General features: G+C 56.9%; 1 protein-coding gene across 24 annotated transcripts in view; it reads left to right on the top strand.

Annotated features, from left to right (window-relative positions):
* Positions 1 to 7074: 7074 nt before the first annotated feature.
* Positions 7075 to 20351, top strand: part of GRM4 (glutamate metabotropic receptor 4) — a 151169-nt gene continuing 137892 nt past the window's right edge. For 9 of the 24 annotated variants that reach the window (XR_013534167.1, XR_013534172.1, XR_013534171.1 and 6 more), the window contains exons 1-2: positions 7422 to 8126; positions 19289 to 20173. Coding sequence is in view for 13 of the 24 variants with exons in the window: in XM_078368980.1 (XP_078225106.1) it covers positions 19655 to 20173 (519 nt within the window). In the remaining 11 variants the exon portion in view is untranslated. Of the gene's footprint in view, positions 7213 to 7421; positions 13700 to 19288; positions 20174 to 20351 lie in introns of those variants that run through there. The other 15 variants (XR_013534168.1, XR_013534173.1, XM_078368981.1 and 12 more) reach the window with 4 other exon arrangements.

Raw genomic sequence — 20351 nt, 5'->3', positions numbered from 1 at the left:
AGGGGCTCCTACCTGGATCCCCCTCCTCTGTGCCTCTCAGCTTCCCTATTTGTGGATGGAATCATTGCACTGGCCCGTCCACCCTAGGGCTGTTGTGTAGAGTCTGATTTGCACCCGGCATGCAGCAAGGGCCCCAGTGTCACCCACTCCACCCCCAGCCTGGGGCTCTGCAGGCCCCAGCCCTCCCGAGATGCCACCTCCCCATCCCAGGCCACCTTCCCACCTTGCTCCTGCCTGTCCCCCTTGTATTCCATTGTGGGGGCCTCATACCCCACTCCAGCTGGTTATAATTCTATTAATATTTCAGTTTGATGAATTAAAGATTCTTTTCTACCCTCGTTCGGGTGTCCCAGGAGGGAATTAAAAGCCAATCAGATCCAATCAAACGCCATTAAAATGCAGCCCACGAGGGTAGGAGCTGGCGTGTGGGCTTTTCTTCCCCAGCTCTGCTTTGTCCTCTTTGGGGGGTCCGGGTGACGGGTCGGTAGTTGGGAGGTGGGTGCAGGAAGAGCGAGAGAAAGCTGAAGAGAAGGAGGAGGACAAGGGGTGTTTGAATAAATGCTAGTGCCTCCTTCCAGGGGAGCAGAATCCCCCTCAACCCCTGTGGCTCATGCCTTCCCAGGAATGAGGAGGAGGGCACTGGGGGCAGTGCAGCTGTGACCTCAGCCCCGGGACTAGCCCACACACCCCTCCTCCACTGCCTCGATGGTTTTTTTCCCAGGGCAGCACAGCTGTCTGGTGTCCTTGCTGGAGGTACCTCAGCAATGAGCCTTGGAGGCAGCCTGAACGGGACGTGGGCTCCTCCAGGCTCCACCTGGGAGATCCCGGGGCCTGCGTCTAGCTCCCTGTCTGGTCAGCTGTCTGGGTCCAGCTTGGGGAGACACAAACATTGTCCATGGAGTTTCCTAAGCAGGACCAGCCCTGGAGTGTGGCGAAGGGACACTGACAGAGGGCCGCCTGGGATTCCCAACCACCGATCTGTCAAAGAGCCTGTGCGGCCTTTGCCCCGTGCTAAGGGCCTGGAGCTTGCTTGGAAGACAGGAGCCATCTGACACAATAGAAGGCCCCAGTCGTGGGGTCCCTCACCCTTGAAAAGTGTTTCTCACTCCATTCTTTCATCCCCCAAACTGCCCTGCGTTGGGACTCACATTTGACAGTGGAGGCTCAAGGTATCAGAACGGCACGTGGCAGTCCCTTGCGAGGACTGTGAGCGCTGTGGACAGTGTCCACACTGGTCTGTTCATGGAGCGTGTGCAACCAGATCCTGGAAGAGAGCTCGGAAAAAGGATTGGACTGTCTGAGAAAGACCGGGGGGCGTCGCTCCAGGTTGAGGGCAGCGAAGCAAGGACACTCTCCTCCCAGGGCCCCGCCTCCTGCAGGCCTCCTCCCAGGGCCAGCTGGACTGCACCCCTCCCGCGCCTGTCACCTGGCTTCTCCCCCTGGCGCCCAGAGAGAGCCCTGCCACTCAGCTGAAGGAGCAGGCGGCCATGAGGTCTTGGGCGGGAGGGGCTTTTAAATGTTAATTGTATTTTGACATCCTGGCTTGTGACATCCATCCTAATGACATTTGACTCATGGCTGACAGCCCCTGGACATGTGGAGAGAGAGATGATAAGTTGTTTTAAATTGCAGCGAGGCAAAGAGGCTGGAAAATCCTGAGTCTTAAGAAAAAAGAGATGGGGAGAAGACCCAGAGAGACAGGAGGAGAAAGAGTCTTTCTAGGTGGGTCATTCATTCATTCATTCAACAATTTGTTGGACAGTAAATTCTTACCGTACACTTGGCAGTGTCAGCCCCATGGAGGGCCAGCTGCTCAGTAAGACCCCCTTCCTAGGTCTCTCCGCTCTTCCAAATCCTGCTTGTCTTTTAGGGTCTTATTCAAGGGGAGGCCTCCTTTGACCTTCCAGCCTCAGCTATCCCTGCCTGCCTGGCCACTCTTAACGCTTGAGGCAGCAAGCTCAGCCCATGGCAGGGCGTGGGAGGGACACAGTTAGGACCTGTGCCTGGGTCCTCTGCCTCGGACCACCAGGACCTGTGGACCACCAGGACCGCTTTAGAGGTGACCCACTGAGCACCCAGCCTGCCACTCGGGGCCCCAATCTGGGAATGAGACCCAGTCCTGAATCCCAGTATCTCTCCCTTCTCCTTGCTTCCTCCTCTTTGCCCAGTGGCAGGAGAAATTTCACTCTGGTTTCCCTCGACTTCTGCCCTGTGGCCACTGGAAAGGAAGAGGCAGTTTTCCAGCTTCCCCTGCTTTTCCTTTCTCATATCCCCTCCCTCTTCAGCCCTATAGGTGGGGAAACTGAGGCTGGGGAAGGAAAGAGGAAGTGTCATCTCTCAGATCAGGGAGCCCTGTAGATGGGGAAACTGAGGCTGGGGAAGAAAAGAGGAATCATCATCTCTCAGGTCAGGGAACTCTGGAGCAGACGATTGGAAAAGCTCAAGTTGACCTTGGACCATGGGTCCTTCACCCACCCCACTCGCAGCTCTTCTCCTGCCCATCCCCCAGTCACTTGCCGAGCGTCCCCTCCTTCCCAGCTCCCTTGACCTCCATGCTAGTGGGAAGAGACAGAGACCCCAGCCTAGGCTCTAACGCTTTGTCCTGCAGCCTTGCTCTTGTCGGGTGCTCCTGCAGCACGTGCGAAGGCCGCTCCGGCACGCTGGTGCCGAATGTCCTCTATCGCAAATCCTCACGTGCCTGCTCCCGCTTAGTCCTGGGTGAATGGGTTTAGCAGAGCTGTGTTTGGATTCAGCCCTCTCTGCTTTCAGCCTGCTTGGCCCCAGCCAGTCTTTCTCCTCCTTCAGTGTGCCAGGGTGGGTGGAGGTGCAGGTACAAATGTTCCATGTGCCCTGAAAAGCCTTTGGTCCAAATGGGATAATTACAGGTGCAAGGCCCTTATCAGAGACCCTTGGGGCCAGGTCTTCTTGAAAGTTAGAAAGATATTATGGTGCAAATGCCATACAGTATGCAATACCCCCAGGAGGCCTGGGGCAGTATCTTGAGAGCAAATTCGTGCTGGCCTTCCTGCAGTGCAGCAGACAGTATTTCCCCGCCAAGGCACCAGGCCACTGCAGGGAATAGCTTTGATGTCAAGTTTTGTTGCCAGCTGAGTTGCTGAAAACTTATGGACAAACTTGTGGCTTTCAGAGCATTTCAGAGTTTGGAATTGTGGAAAGGGGACTCTAGCCTTAGTGAACTTATTACTCCAAGCCAAAAGCTGGAGAAAGTCCCAGAGAGGTGGGAGGATTCCTGGAGGCTGGAGTCATACTGGCCCGAGGGAAGGGCAGATTCCCAGGGCTCTGTCCCCTAGCCATCAAGGGGGCCACTCACACCAGTCCCAGCCTGTCCCAAGCAGGCTGGGGAGCAGAACTGAGGTGACCTCTGGAGGCAGAATAGGAACAGCTTACCCCAGGATTCTTTTTTTTTTTTGAGATGGAGTCTTGCTCTTGTTGCTCAGGCTGGAGTGCAATGGCACGACTCGGCTCACCACAACCTCTGCCTCTCAGGTTCAAGTGATTCTCCTGCCTCAGCCTCCTGAGTAGCTGGAATTATAGGCATGCACCACCATGCCTGTCCAATTTTTGTATTTTTAGTAGAGCTGGGGTTTCTCCATATTGGTTAGGTTGGTCTCAAACTCTCAACCTCAGGCGATCCGCCCACCTCCGCCTCCCAAAGTGCTGGGATTACAGGCTCGCCTGGCCAACTTACCTCAGGGTTCTTAACCCGGGGTCCCAGCCCCTTGGCCCCAGCCCCTGGCTCCTCCTCAAACCTGCAGAGTGACTTATGACCCCTGGAGAGCCTGGGGCCATTGCATTCTCTTCGCAGTCAGCTCTTCATCCTGAAAATGTCCTTCCAGGGGACAGTTACTGTTTAAACAAACTCCCCCATCAGAGACATTTTCATCTAATGGCCTGGTTTAGGGGAAACCAAAATTGAAACCCATCAGACACGGAGGCTGAGGTGACGGCTGGGCCAGCTCAACACGAAGCATTTATCAGGTTTCCTGGGTCGGCTCGGTTCTCAGGGAACCTGCACCTCCAGACTTGCTTTGATTTATTTAAACAAATCCTAAACTTCAGAATTTTCAAAGACAGTTGTCCTCCTCTATTAGGATTCTTTCGAAAGGTTGTGGGGAGTTGTTTTTCCTCACTGGGGAGGCCAGAGAAAGAGCAGGAAGAAAGAATCTGATGCAGCAGGAGGGAGTTAGGTCAGACCTCAGGAAGAACTTCCAGGTCACACAGGTATGAAGAACAGGCTCAGGACTCTGTATTATTATTTTTCTAAGACTCCCTGCCTCTCTCTCCTCCCTTCAGCCTTCCTCCTCCCCTGCAGAGCCAGTGTTGCCATTTCCCCCGGACAAGGACTGGTGCAGGGATGGGTGGGTCAGCTTCACCCCCTGCTTACGCTACCAGTAGCGGCCAGCCTCTTTTAAAGGTTTAAGAGTGAGACCCAGTTCTGAATCCTAGCATCCTTAGGGAGACCTTAGTGTAGCCCCTGGTCTCACTGATGGGAAAACCAATGCTCAGAGAGGCTGGAGGGCTCCCCCACATTGCCTGGTTCTTAGCACAGAGGTCTGGGCTTCTCGGTTTCCAGACCTGTGCCCTCTTCTCCTCACCCCAACCCTTCCCTGTCAGGGCACACAGAGGGGAGGCAGGCTTGCTGGAGGCGGTTAGGAATCAGGCCTTGGAGCCGCTGGTCTGGGCCAGGTCCCTTGAAGCATGACTCCTTGAGGTTACTTTTGATTGCTTTTCTCCCACAGCTGTGGTTCCCTAGCTCCCCCAAGGCAGGGGACACCCCTGGGAGTTCCTTGACGTGTGTGTGTGTGTGTGTGTGTGTGTGTGTGTGTGTGTGTTAGTCTGTGTCTCTGTGTGTGAGTCTGTGTTTGGGCCTCTGAGTCTGTCTCCACGGCAAGTCAAGTCAGCCACTGCCTGGCAGAGAGAACAAGAGTGAGAAGAGGGCACCCCAGCCGCACAAGCAGGGGCCCGCAGGTGAGGTCGGCTGACTGAGGGCTGGAGTGCTGTGACGGTCTGGAGGCCTGGGGTGGTCAGGATGTTGCCAGAAGAGCTAGGCCTCAGGCTGGGAACCTGCAAACTGGACGAGTCCACAAACTCAGCCATCTGCCAGCCAACAGTGTTTCTTTTTTTAACCCCTGAAAAATATAGCCTGCCCAGCCTTCTGCGACACAGCTGGTGGGGGGCGGGGGGTGGGTGGGATAATTATGGCCAGAGTGAAAGCAACACTGGGGCAGGGGGTGGGGAGAGTGGCTGGGTTTGTTTTGTCTCTCAACAAACCATGGCCCACTTATCTTGTTTAATTAGTTCATTCATTCATTCATTCATTCAACAATAGTATATTGAGGATTCTGTTCTGTGTTAACAATTTCAGTGGCTCCCACTTACAGGCGCCTAAATACAGGAGTAGGTGCTGTGGATACATTATTTTATTCTCTTTTCATGAACACCTTCTAAGTAGGGCCCAGGCGCTAGACCACATGGTACCTCTGAGAGGATCTCATCTTTTGGGCAGACACAGCCTCAAGACAGGATGTGTCACTTGTCAAGACCAGGCATGCTAAATTTGAGCTGCCCTGAGCCCCCTCACCTGGGCGGCCTCCTGCAGTGAGTGGCCGGCACCTCATGCCTGCGGTCATCATCCTTGCTTTACAGATAGAAAACTGAGGACCTTGGGCAGTGTGACCCCCCCCCCCACACACGTGACGTAGTCTGGTTTGAACCCAGGCAGGCTGCAAGGACACGGCCTCTCCAGGAATAATCTGAGTTTCCTGCAAGCCCAGAGCAGAGCGCATTTGGCTGCGCAGAGTGGCCGGGCAGCAGGAACTTTCATGGCCCTCGCTAATATCTCTACGAAATGTGTGGTGCTGAGGTCTGAATGGCCACGGGGTGCACTCAAGGGCAGAACCGCATTCAGTCATATGTGTACACTCAGAGCTGGGAATGGGGCAAGACCTCGGTCAGTTGTTTGCATTTAAAAAAAAATGGCATGAGTGAATGAACAATCTGGGTGCTTCCCTCAGAGACTTCATACTGATTGGGTAAATGAGACATGTATTTGGCCCATTACGTGTGACAGCAAAGAGAATGCTAGCTTTGCCAACATTTATTCACTCACCAAACATTCCTTGAGCTTACGCTACTGTTCAGGCATGGTGCCAGGCTCCATGGCAGAATGATGCTGAACGAGATGTGGTTTCAGGCTAGCATCGTCTGGAGTTCTGGAGGAGGTGGGGCCTGGCAGGTCTTTAGGAAGGGGCAGGAGCATTGAAAAGGGGCAAGGAGGGAGACAGGGTAGTTCAGCTGCAGAGGGTGGGGCTCTTTCCCTGTTATTCCCAGACCCTCCCAGACATTCCCATCACCTAATTTCCCCTGTAGAAATTAGGACTGGGCTATGAGGGTGCGGAGTCCTCCCAGGTCTGGGCAGCATCAAGCCCAAAGTGGCACTCTGCAGGTCAGTGGGGGGTTGAGGTACCGATGAGGAGGGAGGCCTCTGGCCAGCCTGTCCGGCTCTGCCACCAGCCACCTTCTTCCCCAGCTCCCTGGCACAGCGTGGTGCGCCCTCCCCAGGACAAGGACAGTCACACACCACAGCTCTAATTGAAGCCACTTCTGCAGTCTGGGGCGAGATGCTCTTGCAATCCTAAGAGGGCTGCGTGGCTCTCTCACTTCCTCCCCTGCCTGCCTCTAACCAGCCTGCTCCTGAGAGTTTCCAAGCCCCCTCTGGGAAGGCGGCAAGCTGGCTCTATGGCTGGCTAGGGGATTCTTCCCGAGTCTCACTGCAGCCTACCGACCAGGCACCTGTTACACTTTTGCCAACCAGTGCTGGAGGAAGGCCGGCCAGTGGGGTGTTTCCCTAGCCTGGTGGGGTTCTGAGGTGTTAGGGAGCTTTGTGGAAAGTGTCCCCAGGACAGGCTGTGAGGTCTGGGGCAAGTGTAGTCACCTCACTGGGCCTCAGTTTCTCCCCTTGTTATATACTTGAACCAGGAGCAGTGGGGTGTGCAAATGAACATGCCACATGGGGGCATACGCCACGTGCGCGCGGATGTGTGAGGTTCCAGTGACACACCAGGGTGGGAGTAGGTGCCCCTCTGCATCCCTGTGCTTTGCTCTACTTTTCTGGGTGTGTGCTGGGGAGGCTATGCTCCTGACCCTTCCCCTCTGGGGTGAGAAGGGGTCCCCGCCAGGTCCTCGGGGTAGGTGAGCAGGCACGCACAGGGGGAGGAGGAAGGGGGGTTTCCGGGAGAGGGCGCCATTGGGGTGTGGTGGAAGGGGAGCTGTCAGCAGGGCGGGTGTGGAGGGGTGGCGGAGCGCCGCGAGAGCCCTGGCCTTCCGGAGGTGGAGGTGTGGGGTAGGGGGTGGACTCCAGGTGCTCTCTTTTTAAAAGGCCGGCGGAATCGCATGAGCTTGGCCCGCACTTCGATCGCAAACTTGCTGGGCTGGGCTCGCACCTCCTCGGGTGCGGCAGCGGCAGCGGCTGCGGGCGCCGGGGTTCGGCGCCTGCGGCCCCCGGCCCCCTTGCGCTTCCTGGCGCTCCCGCCCTCTCCCGCAGCCTCCCCTCTCCGCGCCTTCCTCGCTCCCTCGTCTCTCGCTCCCTCTTTCGCTCGCTCTCCAGCGCGCTCTCTAGCTCGCTCTCATTTTTTTTCCTGCTGCTGCTGCCGCTGCCGCGGCGCCGCCAGGCGCCCGCACCTCCGCCGGTTGCGCTTGCCGGTCGCTCCCGCTCGGCTCTCTTCCCAGCCCGGAGCTCTCGGCCAGACCCAGCTCGCCTTGCCGCCTCGCCCGCTCCTTCCGGCTCGGACGCCGGGCTCCGCGGCAGCTGGAGCAGGGGTTGCCGCCGATTCCCTCCTCGCTTGCTGGCTCGCCTGAGCAGCAGCGGAACGCCGCGCGCTTGGTGGCGGCTCCTGCCCGGCGGCCGTCAGCTCATCCCTGCTGCGTCCCGGACTCCGGGCGGCTGTGCGCTGGGCTCGGTCCGCAGCGTCAGCACCGGTCGCCGCGGCCCGGGCTCTGGGCACCGCGAGAACCGTGCCTCCGGCTGTCGCCCGCCTGCCTGCGCCCCCGGGTCAGGCGGGCACGCAGCCGATCCCTCGCCGCGGCTTAAACCTTGCTGGCGCGCGGTGAGTTGTGGCCCGAGGGGGACGGACAGAGGGGACCGTGCCCTCCGGCCTCCTGGGGCGCTGGCTGCGGCGGGGACCTCGGGGCTCGGGAGGTGGCCTCCGGCGAGCTCCCGCGCTTGGAGTGCCCGGAGGAGAGCCGGCGCCCCGGGAGCCCTAGGGGCCGGAGGGCGCGGGACCTGAACTAGAGGGTCTCCATTCGGGGCTAGGGCAGGCTTTCCGGATGTCCCTGAGGGAGGGAATGGGGTAGAGGCTTTTTTTGCCGGGCCGGTGGAAAGTACTGTCTTTGTATAGTATACGGGGGCTTCCACTGGATGGAGGGTCGTGCCAGCTTTCAGATGGGGGCGGCGGCATTAGCGCATCCCGGTCTGCGGAGAGGCAGGACAGGCAGAACAGGCGGGGGCGCCGGGGATTATTTGCGCCTCTTCCCGGCAGTCTCCCGGCGGGAGGGCACCCAACCTCGCGCGCCTCGGCTCCTTTCCCAGGCACCAGGTCCGGCTCCCGTGCCCGCCCCAGCGCCGCTTTAGCCACCGGCCAGAGCCTGGCAACCGCTTGCCCGTGGCCTTGGCCGGTCGGGGCGGCCCCCAGGGTCTGGGGTCTCCCCGCAACCCTAGGACTTCAGGGTCAGGGTCTCTCCGGACAGGCGGGACCGTCCCCTCCCGGGACCCTGATGAACCCGCGAGTCTACGCGGCCGCCCGGCCAGCGGACCGGCCGTGGTCTCTGTGTGCTCGCGCGTGTGTGCCGGGGGTCCCCGCTCCGGGGTCGGTCTTCCACGGCGCTCGCAGGTGGGAAGCGTCTCCTCCCCGCGCGGGGGCGGGGCCGGGAGGTGGAGGCCCCGACTGCGAGAGGCGCCCCCGCACCAGGGCGGTCTGAGGCTGTTTGTGCTGAGATGGGGCAGCAGCAGCATCAGCGGCGGCAGGGAGTCCTGAAGCCCGAACGTACGAGCGCCCCCTGCCCCTAGGCCCCGAGTGACATCCCTCCCTCAGACTTTCAGTCCCTTTTGGAGGAGGCCCCTTGCTTCTTTCTCCCCTCTCGGCACCATTCTGGCCCCTGGCGCGGGAGAACGCCGGCCTTTCCGGACACCGACTGAGCTTGGCTTGCCTAGTTGGGTGCCCGAAGCCACATGTCTGTCAGAGAGGTGGCTGCCCCTGTGTCAATCTGGCAGAAAGGCCGAGGTGACAGGGAGGGAGGGGCGTGTGTATTCCCATCATAGTCCCTCGCCTTGTCCGTTCTGGGGTGAGAGTGGGGGCTTAGGGCAGGTGGGGAGGTCAGGGCTCCCAGAGTCTCCGTGCAGAGCACCTCATCCCACACCCTGCCATTCTGTAGCGCTCAGCCACCCGCCCCGGGGCCAGCCCTTGGTGGAGGTGAAGAATGCCCTCATTCCCATCTCACTACATTCCCTGGATGTGTCCTGTGCTCCCCACTTTCTCCTGGATCCCGATGGGATGCTGGGCCTCAGGTCTGCACGCTCAGCTCCTCTGATCCCAGAAGGGCCTGGGGGCCTTCCTGCCTGAGGTAGGGGGAAGCTTCTATGAAGAGGGGAGGACTAGCAGGAGCCTTTCCGGAGGTGGCACAACTCCCGCAGAGGCCTCTGGGCACTCCGAGGTGGGATCACCCCCAGTGCAGGGGCCTTATCACATCTTCTTGGGGAGCTCTGGGGACTGGTGAACCTGCCCTGGAAGTGGACCTGACTGCAATGTAGAGTGGAGGTTGGAGCCTTGTCCCCTCCCACTTCCTGGAGGGCCTCACCAGCCCTTAGTCAGATCCTGTCCTTGGGGTGGGGTGAGTGGGGGCTTTGAAGATGGCTCTTCGGAGCCTCTGCTCAGCCCTGGGCTGGGCACGATGTCTCCTCGTGAATTGGATGGCCACTGTCTTCATGTTCCTCCAACTTCTGTCCTTTTACACATAAGCTTTTGCCTACCTGTCAATACCTTCGCACCTGTCAGGGACAAAAATACCCCAAAAGTTATTCCCTCCACACCCTGCACCTTAGCCACTTTAGAGACTATCCTTTCCCGGGGCATCTGCATTTAAGAAAGACGGGAGAGGAAGATGGCAATGCTTAACCCAAAGGAGTGCTCTACTCTACTCATGGATTCTCAGCATTTTCAGGAGCAAGATATATGGGGGGGCATGTAGCTTGTCACTAAGCACGGGTCCTGAGCAGGCGGAGGGGAGGCGGGAGCATGTCAGGAGTTGAGCTGCTTTCTGGGCCTCAGTGGCCTTGCGTAGGCTGCTCCTCCTCCCTCCCCCCTCCCTCCTCCTCCGACCTGCGTCTGGGCGGCTTCATTCCATTGGAGGCGTGACGTCTCTGAGAGGGAGCGCCTTGCACAGCAGCAGGCAGCTCGAGGTAGGTGAGAGAGCGAGCGAGCGAGCGAGTCTGTGAGCCTGGGACTGAACGGTGTGTTAGCCAGAAGGGTCAGGGGGCCGGGCTCAGGCCCAAGAGGGCTCTGCAGCCCCCAGTTGGTTCATGAGGGGCCCACAGTCCAGTGCCAGGATGGGTGGCCACACCCATACCTGCCCTGCAGCAAGGGGACAGTTGGCAGCCAAAGATGGGAGCAGAACCCAAAGGCTCCTGAGCTGAATAATTATAGCCGGTAGATGTGTCCTCTCTCCTAGACAAGTGTGGAGCCAGCAGCTGCTAATTACCACCCACCCCAAGATATCTGCCCACCCCACTGTCCTCCTCTGCTTGGCCTAGAACCCAACTTTCCAGTAGGCAGGCCGCACTGGCAGCCTGTGCAGCTGAGCCTGCCGGCTGCTGGCTGGAAGGTTATCTCACTTCTGCAGAGTGGCAGCCGCCTTTGCCTCCTGGAGAAGGCATGCGGGGAGCTGGCATCGGAGCTCCAGCCCCACTCACTGGAGCTGCAGAAGAGCTGCTGGCTGTCTTGGCGGGCCTAACGGGGCTTGCACTGGTAGGCAATGGGCCTGGAGCAGTGGACATCAGCTCTCTGTCACTCCCACTTAGCCTGATGGCTCCTGGAAAGAACAGAGAGGGCTCATTTTCTTAAGTGTCACCTCTGCCCTAGTTAGCAGGGAACTATAAAAAATTAAGGTGGAGGTTTTGCTGCCTTTGGTCCTTGTAGAGTGCAGGCTGCTTTTTCTTTGTCCTGTGAGCTGTCCGTCTCTCTCCTCTCTGCGTACTGTCTCTGGCTTCCCTCTCTCTGCTGCCTCCTAGATGAACCTGAGGCTGGTAGCTTCTCCTTCACAACCACTTCCTTCTCCCTGCCCACCCTGGGGGCTTCCACCTCAGTTTCCTGCTTCTCCCTCTACCTGGCTTGCCTTGCCTGAGCCTGTTCCTGAAAGGGAGGCATGTCAGTGGAACTTGCTTAGAAGAGAGGAAGCCTGCTACCTGGCAGCCAGCCCACCCTGTGGCCCTGCCCACCTCCCCCCGCCCACCCCATCCCACAGGCCCAAGAGACTGCTCCAGTCTGTCCGTGTTTCTCTTGGCTCCTTGGAAAAACGAGCACCACAAGGATAGTAAAAATCACCCCTTAAATTAAAGCTGATGACTCCCGTTGAAATGTTTTATTATTAACTTCACCATTTAGCAATCTCGTGGCAGCAGTGAGGCATAAATATATGTGTACACACGTATATTAAATATATTGGGGAACGAAGTGTATAATGACATTATCTGGAACCCATTCAATTAAGGTAGATATTATCTGTGGTAATTGGGAAATGCCAGCCCATGCCATTTGGGGCTGAGCCACACTGACAGGCAGGCTGTGGTGTCTAGTTAAGGCTCTCAGTTCTCCTGAGAAGGCACTGGCTGCCCTTCGGCTGTGATGATGGTGAATCCTAGGAGACCTCCAGCAGCTGCTCTCCCCAGGCTGGGCCACCTGCATGGGAACCAGGAGATCTGTGTTCCACCCAGTCCCTCACACTTGCCCTCTGCTCCTTATGGTGACACAAGCTAGCCCCTGGATCTGTTTCCTGGTCGGGGCCATGACTTCTAGTAAAAACTCTGCCATTGCTGCAGGCTTATTTTTAGGTTTAAGTATAGAAATAAAGATTGGAGCCTTGACCTGATTCCTAAGCCTGTGGAGGGGATTGCTTCTCAGGTGTCACTCACTGCCCCTTTTCAGTGTCTGACCTTGGTGCAGACTCGGGATGAAAGTGTCCCCACCAACCACAGTTACGTTCATGTGGTGCAGAGTTTGGGTGTTGACGGGGCTATGCCAGTGGCCCCTGCTTTCCAGTGCAGTGTTGGGTTGTTGGGGGGACAGGAAGAGGGAGGAGAGCGGAAGAAGCAGTATTGGCGGCAAAGCCCACAATAATAGTGTCTGCAAACAAAGACACTTGCCCATTTGGGTCTTGTGCTGGAAAACTAGAGATGGTGGTGGCATGTGGGGGTGGGGAGGAGAAGCCTGGGGTCTGCATGGTTGTGAGGGCCTGCTGGGTGCAGGAGACCCAGGCAAGCATGAACCTGGTGGCTGGTCCCCTGGCTCTGGGAGAGGAGAAAGGTCAGGGCGGGGAGTTTTCTGGGCTGAGCAGGGGGCTCAAGGGCTGATGAGACAGCTTGCCTTGTCAGGGGACTTGCTGCTGTGAGCTGCTGTGGCCTTGGCAAGTGGCTATTCTTCTAGGTCTCAGGTTTCTCGGGTGATGAGTCCCTGCCTGTGCTGTGCTCAAACCCTTCAGTGGCCCCTCATTTCCCTGTCCACACTGTGGTCCATAAGGTCCTGTTGATCTTGTGTTCTGGGCCCTCTCTGACTTCATTGCATCAACCCTCTCCCCAGTGCCCCCGGTCATGTTGGGCTCCTTGCTCATCCTCAAATGTCAAGTGCCAAGCCTGTGCCCACCTCAGGGCCTTTGCACTTGCTGTTCTTTCTCTTTGGAATCCTCTTTGCCCAGGTGTTCACACGACTCATGCCTCTACAGCTTTTACTCTAGGATCAAATGCCACCTCCTCAGAGAAGCCCTCCCTGATTATTCTTTTCTAAAAAAGCCCCTCTGGGTCATTTCCTGTTGCCTTACCTGCCTTATTTTCTTTTATGTCCCCTGATTCCCTGAAGTCCCAGCCATCTGTGTGTTCATGTATTTGCTGTCTGTCCTGTGCTCCTCCCCACTGGGACATGGGCTCCACGGGGCAGGTGTTTGTGTCCGTTTTGCTCCCAATGATCCCCCAGTGCCCAGAGCAGGGCCGGGTGCACAGTGGGAGCTCAGTGCACCTTTGAATGCCACACTGAGGGACTGGATGGCTGTGGCAGAGGGGACTGTCTTCTGTGCTTGAGCACACAACAGAGTTGTGAGAATTCAGTGTGAGGTCCGGGTGCAACTCTGGACTGGGCACACTGTGGCAGATCCCCTGTCCTGGGCTCTGCTCTGGGCAGGGACCTGGCTTTGCCTGGTCAGTTACTGAGACTTTCCTGTGTTCTGAGTTGGGACTGGGCATGGAGGACATAGAGATGAGGGCGGTGCTGTCCATGCAGCCCTTTAATGTGCTCCCAGCCTCATCAGTGTTAGCACGAGAGGTTCTGCGTCATTAACTGCAGAGGAAGGAAATAACAGGAATTGTAATAACCAGGGCAGGCTTCCTGGAGGAGGAAGGATCTCAGCTGCTTCTTGACGGGTGAGCTTCATAGGTTGGGGGAAGGCAGGGGCAATGGATGTAAAGTTTTCTGCTCCGAGTTTACACTGGCATTAAGCAAAAGAATTACTTTCTCCTTCCCTCCCTCCCTGCTCTCCTGGGGGCATTCCCCCCGCCAGCACAGCACAGAGCGAGTCGCCTCTGAATCAGGGCCCTGTTGTTTTGGCAGAATAGGGAGGTAACAGCTTGTGGAGTGGGGTCTGGGGTTTCTGACATTGGGAGGCTTCCTGGTCCAGGCTGGTGAGCTGGAGCGACTCAGTGGGGAAGGAAAGGGAAGAGTCGGGGGCCAGACCCCCACTGTGCCTTCCTCCCTGGCTTAGCTCTTAGCACGTGGCTGTGGCCATTCTGGCTGACTGCCTGGGAGCAGGGCTTCTCTTTAGACAGCAGAGAGCCCAGCTGGCCTGGGCGGGTTGAAGGTTCCAGCATGCCTCCTCATAGCCCAGTCAATCCTTAGTTTCCCTGCCTGAACTGTGTGCCTCACATTCCACCATTAGAATCATTCCTGTGGGTTAAAGAATTGCTTGTGGAAGGGGCCGTAAATGCAGAAATAGATTACTTGAACGAGAGGCCCAGGAATCATTTGGCTCGCATCATGTAACTCATTCACTTCCACGAAGGCTGCTGGGCTGCCAGGCTCTGTGCAAGGCTGGGCTGCAGAGGTCAACATGAGGAGTGCTGTGATAGGATTTGAAGGGCTAACTGGCCATCCCCTTCCCCATGGCCTGGGAGTCATACAGGTACAGCTGGTAGGGCTGGCACAGTTTTGACGACCCGATTCCTGGGTCTTGGCCCTGTCCTACAAACCACACCTCTGCCCAGCCAGTGGGGGCCCAGAGGGATGGCAGAGGGTTCATAGAGGTGAGGGGAGGTGAGAGGCCTCCAGTTCTCCCTCACTTCCCCTTTGGGGTGGTGGTGCTGCCATCCCCCTTCTGGGAGATGCAGGGTGTGGGCGATGAGGCCTCTAAACAGCTCAGGAATTCAAACCAGACCACACATAGCCATTCACAATTCTCAGCACTCCTGAGCACCTGGGCTGCGTCTGCCCTGTGGAGGCAAAGGTGAATGGAGACGAAGGGAGTGCAGGTGGGAACATGGAGAAAGTTGGGAGCTGAGAGGAATGTGGGAGGGAGCTCTTGGCCTGGCTTTTCTTGCTGAACCCCTAGGGGCTCTGGCCTGAGTCCACAAACCCCCTCCTGTGGGAGCTGACCCTCAGAGGGCCAAGAGCAGGAAGGAGCCAGGGACTCTGGCAATGACCCTGACCCTGGGGAACAAAAGACAAAGTTGTTCCCTCTATTTGCCTTTTATTGTGGTGTTTGGGTTTTGTTCCATTTTCTTAGTGTTAGGAGAATAAAAGCTCAGTGAAAAATAATTGGGGGTGTGGTGAATCCCAGTAGTTCTCTTCGGATTTGGTGGTTGTTTTGTGGTTTGTGGTTCTTTCTGACTTGAGCCCTGGATGCCGAGGGAAGGATTGAAGTTGGAAAAGCACAAAGGTCCTGCTTGTTAATATTATACTAAGAAGTGGGCCAGGCAAAGTGGCTGACACCTGTAATCCCAGTACTTTGGGAGGCCGAGGCTGGAGGATTGCTTGAGCTCAGGTGTTTGAGACCAGCCTGGGCAACATAGTGAGATGTCATCTGTGCAAAAATACTAATAACTAGCCTGGTGTCGTGGCACATGCCTGTAGTCCCAGTTATTCAGGAGGCTGAGGTGGAAGGATGGCTTGAGCCTGAGAGGTTGAGGCTGCAGTGAGCCATGATTGCACCACTGCACTCCGCCTAGGCGACAGAGTGAGACCCTGTCTCAAAAAAGAGGAAGAAGAATTAAAAAAAAGACTTAAAAGTGGTCACGAGGCAGGTGCGTGGAGTCTTTCCATGAAGGCCCTTGATATCAGAGAGGCCCCAGCTGGGATGCATGGGGACTCTCCCAGCCCCCTTACCCTAATGTTGGCGGGGAAAAGGGGTAACCTGCAGCTATCCCCCACCAGCTCCCCTCGAATACTCATTCACTGGAAAGAATGCTCTGGAAAACACTTGGCCTGTGAGCTATTGCTGTGTAGAGGTGACGGAGTCACTGTCATCCCTGCCCCTTCAGGGTTCTCATCCCTTCATGCCTGGATCTGTCCTCCCCTGGAGCCAAGGAACCTGTGGAGCCAAAGAAGAGGAGAGAGACTGGGAGAGGGTGCTGGGGAAGAAAGAGGGAAAAGAGGCCTGCCTGGGGGTGGGGCCCACACTGACTTGGGCTCACAGTCATCCGGCCATTTTACCATTTGGAAGGATGCCCCAAACTGACCCAGGCTTGAGCTCTCCTGGCTATTTTGGAATTGGCGGGGGAGTGTCTGAAAACTGGGGAAAGGACTTTAAAGAAGGACCCCTTCTTTGTGCCCCCAGCTCCCTGCTCTGCATAAGGAAGCAGGCCCTGCGGGGGAAGGGAGCATCCGCCTGGCCCCACCCCACCCTGCCCGGCCTCTGCTCTCAGTAGCTTCTTTCACTCATGGGGTATTTTTACTTTTCCCTTGTTCCTGTTACATGATCAAAGGAGGGAGAGGAAGCTAAAAGCAGCAGTGGCTTGCCCAGCCCTCTGGAGAAGCTCAGAAAAGGCAGGCTGGGTGGGACTGAGGGCTGGACAGGGACCTGTGGGCAGGGGCTGGGACCCTGTGCTGTGGGAGGGAGGTCTCACAGGGGATCTGATCAGCTTGGGGCTCCAGGCTCTTGATTCTAATCTGTGGGTGTTTGCCTTTCTCCTCTTGGAGGCCTCCTTCCCCCATGGCCTCTGTCCTTCCCTGTGTGTGTGTGTGTGTGTGTGTGTGTGTGTGTGTGTGTGTACGCGCGCATGCCCATGCGTATGTGTGTATGTGTGCATGCACATGCGTGTGTATGCGTGCACTGCTCAGCCCAGACATGCTCCAGCCTCCAGCTTCAAGGAGAAGCCAGTGTGAGCCCTCACAAAGGATCTGGAAGCCTGAGCAGGGCCTGACTGTCAAAAGCTGCTTTGCATTGATCTGCCAGCCTGGATCTGCCCTGCTGTAGCCCCGGCACACGGCCTGTCATGATGCCAAAAATCCCTCCGTTTGAAATTCATGGAAACTGGTCATACACTCACAGGATGCTGGAATTGGCAAGGCCTGTGAGATCCTTTGGGCCAGCACAGAGGAGCAGCCAGGGGCATGGGCAGCTTGCACAAGCTCTGTGCCCCTGGCTAGATGTCGCTTAAGCACTTGGTGCCTTGGCTTCCTCATCTGTGAGAAAGGGATAAAAATACCATGTGGCATAGGGATGTGAGGATTACATGAGAAAATGTAGGTAAAGCACTTAGAACAGTGCTTGGCACATGGCAGTGGCTGTCATTTGCTGTGATTTCTCCACGGGGCACTGTCGGCATTTGGACAGGATGGTGTTTCACCTCACAGGCTCTCCCACCCACAGCTGGCCAGTCAGCATTTCTGCCCCCCACCTGAGCACAGGCAGGTAGCTGACTCTCTGCCATCATTGCAATAACTGAAAATATGTCAGCAGGGGCAGTATCGCCCCCAGATTGGATTTCACTCCAACCCACCCATTTTTTGGATTTTCCTGAGGACTAGGAGGGATGCACCTTACCTCCAGCCACTGTAGCAGAAGTGTGATTCGGCTGTGGCTCTTCTAGTTTCTGTCTTCTGAATTTCCTGGTACTGGCATTGGCAAATCATACCTGACCTCCTGTCCTCTCCACAGCCATCTAGGACAGAGATCTGGTAAACTTATTCACAGGAGGGTGTCAGTGATGGACAGCTCCATACAGGTGCAACCCCCGACCCTTGTATTTTAATGGCTCTTAAGCCTTTCCCAAAGCACTGGCATTGGCTCCCAGTCCTAGGTCCCTGGCTCCTGGCTCTGGGGGAGAAGATAGTATTGAGAAACTTTCTGTGAGCTTTGCTGGGGCTTCCCCAGTGTTGGCTGATACGGCTTCTTGTCTTGGACGCATCTTGACTGGCTGTGTGACTTTGGGAATTATGTGATGTCTCTGGGCAACCGGTTCACCTGCAGCATGGGGCCAAGGAGAATTAGTAGCCATATTCTCGGTTTCTGAGGAGGTAATGTGAAGGGAGCATTTTGAAGAAGGGGTGAAATATGAAATGAGGGTCTGGAAGGCCGGAGAAGCTCAGGAGCTGAGGCTGCACTCTGGGGCTCTGGAGCTTCCTTCCCTCCCCTTGGCCCAGACTGGTGCAGTCAGGGCCTCTGTTGGGGGAATGATAGGTGGGGAGGGATGGCCCTGAGACCACTCCTTGGTCTGGATGGAGGGACCACATCTTTGGGGAAGCCTCTTGATCCCATCATAAGCTCCTCTTTCCACTGCTTGGGGAAACCGAGGCACAGATGGACAAGTGGCTTCTTGGTTTTCCTTTGACAAACCCCTGGGGAAGGGGTTCTTGGGTTTGACCCCAGCCAAGAAAGCCCTGACTTAGCTTCCATCCCTTCTCCCTGTGGCCTCCTAAGTGGTGGGGAGGGAGGTTGCTGGCTTTGAGTGGGGAGGCTGGGGTGAGGGAAGGAACCCCCGGGGGAAATTAGCCCAAATTAGCAGTGAGAATGAGGAAGGGCTGGTGTTCTTTGCTCTACCCTTGCAGATAAATATTTAATCGCAACAACAATAATAATGATGATGATCTTAATAATGTGCAGTAGCTCAGGCTGTAACCCGAGCCCCGCTCTCAGAGGGAGGAAGTGGGGGTGGGGAGAAAGGGCAGTGGAGAAATGGAGAGATGAAGAAAGTCAGAAGAGGGAGGAGGGAGGACGTGCAAGCTGAACGGAGGCTTGCTCCGGTGCAGGGGCTGCGGGTTTACCCTCTCTGCCTGCTGTAGCTGTGCGGCTGGGGTGGAAGCCAGAGAGTTCAGGGTCCACTTTGCACTCCCTGATTCAGGATGAAAATCCAGAACCCCCACAGCCTCAGCTCCTCCCTGGCCTTCCCTTGGCCTTCAGAGTGAGCAGCTCCAGCCTGCACCACCACCTTCCAGCATGATTTCTTCTTGAGGGGGCCTTACTTGCGTTTCTGGGTCTCTGAGTCCCTGAAGAGCCAAAGTGTCTCAGGTTCCAGAGCTGAGAGCAGGGAAGCTGGGCTGCAGTAGGCATTGTCCAAGCTTTTCTCAGCTTGTAATTAAATTGCACACTCCCTGTGTGACTCAGGCAAAATGCTCTCCTTCTCTGAGCCTCAGTTTCCTCACCTCTGTGATGGGATTGGGCCCATGGGACCTGTTTGTTGCTCTCCTTCATGTGGGTATGTAGAGGAAGGCCCCTGCTCCTCCCAAGCCAGTTCCAGGCTGTTCCTGGGGAGTGTGCTCTCTGATACTCTGGCTACTGATGGCAGTGGGTAAAGGCCTTAGGAAGCTTCAAACATGACCTAATTTCTCCCTTACACACTCCCATTTAAGCCAGAGTTGAGCAACGGCAGAGAAGAAACCACGTTCAGGAGATTTATTGAGTCTTTGGTGATAACCTCCAGCATCTCCTTCTCTCAGGCTCCTGATGAGAGATGAGACTAGCTAATGTCTTCTTTGGCTTCTGTTTGATACTGTCTCTCTCTCTCTCTTCCCCTTCTAAGGTTGGTAAGAGGAGAGGATTGGAACTGTTTTCTCCTTGATGCCAAGATACGCCAAGCTAGGAGCACTCTGCCCTTTCCACAGTCATCCCCCGAGAACAGGCCTGCAGGACGGGACGAGGATCAGAGCCTCCCTGCAACCCCGGCCACTGTCTGCCGTCTGTGGGCCTGGACCGTGCGGGCAACTGCGCTTTACCCGAGTGACAAGGAGGAGGTGGGAGAGGGCAGCAGCATGGGTCACGCAGTTGGCTGCCCTCAGTCCCCTTGCTGTTGAAGCTGCTCTGCCCATGCTCACCCAGGCCGTGGGGCCAGGGACCTGCCAGGGCTAGGAGTGGGCCTGCCGTTCATGGGTCTTTAGGGATTTCCGAGATGCCTGGGAAGAGAGGCTTGGGCTGGTGGTGGGCTCGGCTGCCCCTTTGCCTGCTCCTCAGCCTTTACGGCCCCTGGATGCCTTCCTCCCTGGGGAAGCCCAAAGGCCATCCTCACATGAATTCCATCCGCATAGATGGGGACATCACACTGGGAGGCCTGTTCCCGGTGCATGGCCGGGGCTCAGAGGGCAAGGCCTGTGGAGAACTTAAGAAGGAAAAGGGCATCCACAGGCTGGAGGCCATGCTCTTCGCCCTGGACCGCATCAACAACGACCCGGACCTGCTGCCCAACATCACACTGGGCGCCCGCATTCTGGACACCTGCTCCAGGGACACCCATGCCCTTGAGCAGTCACTGACCTTTGTGCAGGCGCTCATCGAGAAGGATGGTACGGAGGTCCGCTGTGGCAGTGGCGGCCCACCCATCATCACCAAGCCTGAACGCGTGGTGGGTGTCATCGGTGCTTCAGGGAGCTCAGTCTCCATCATGGTGGCCAACATCCTTCGCCTCTTCAAGGTCAGTGCCTTGGTTGGTCCCCCAGGTGCTCTTCCCCCAATGGCCTCTGCCCACCACACCCCAGGATGGCTGGCTGACCAGCCCCTTTATCCTCCTGTTTTCCTCGCTCCAGGGGACAGTCTTTTCCTCAGAGCAGTGTCTGAGAATTTGGGGCAGCCCTTCCTGGTTTCAGTATGTT

This window comes from Callithrix jacchus, chromosome 4, assembly GCF_049354715.1.
Source record: "Callithrix jacchus isolate 240 chromosome 4, calJac240_pri, whole genome shotgun sequence".
Classification (NCBI taxonomy): domain Eukaryota; kingdom Metazoa; phylum Chordata; class Mammalia; order Primates; family Cebidae; genus Callithrix; species Callithrix jacchus.
This window is presented reverse-complemented; position numbering and strand designations above follow the sequence as displayed.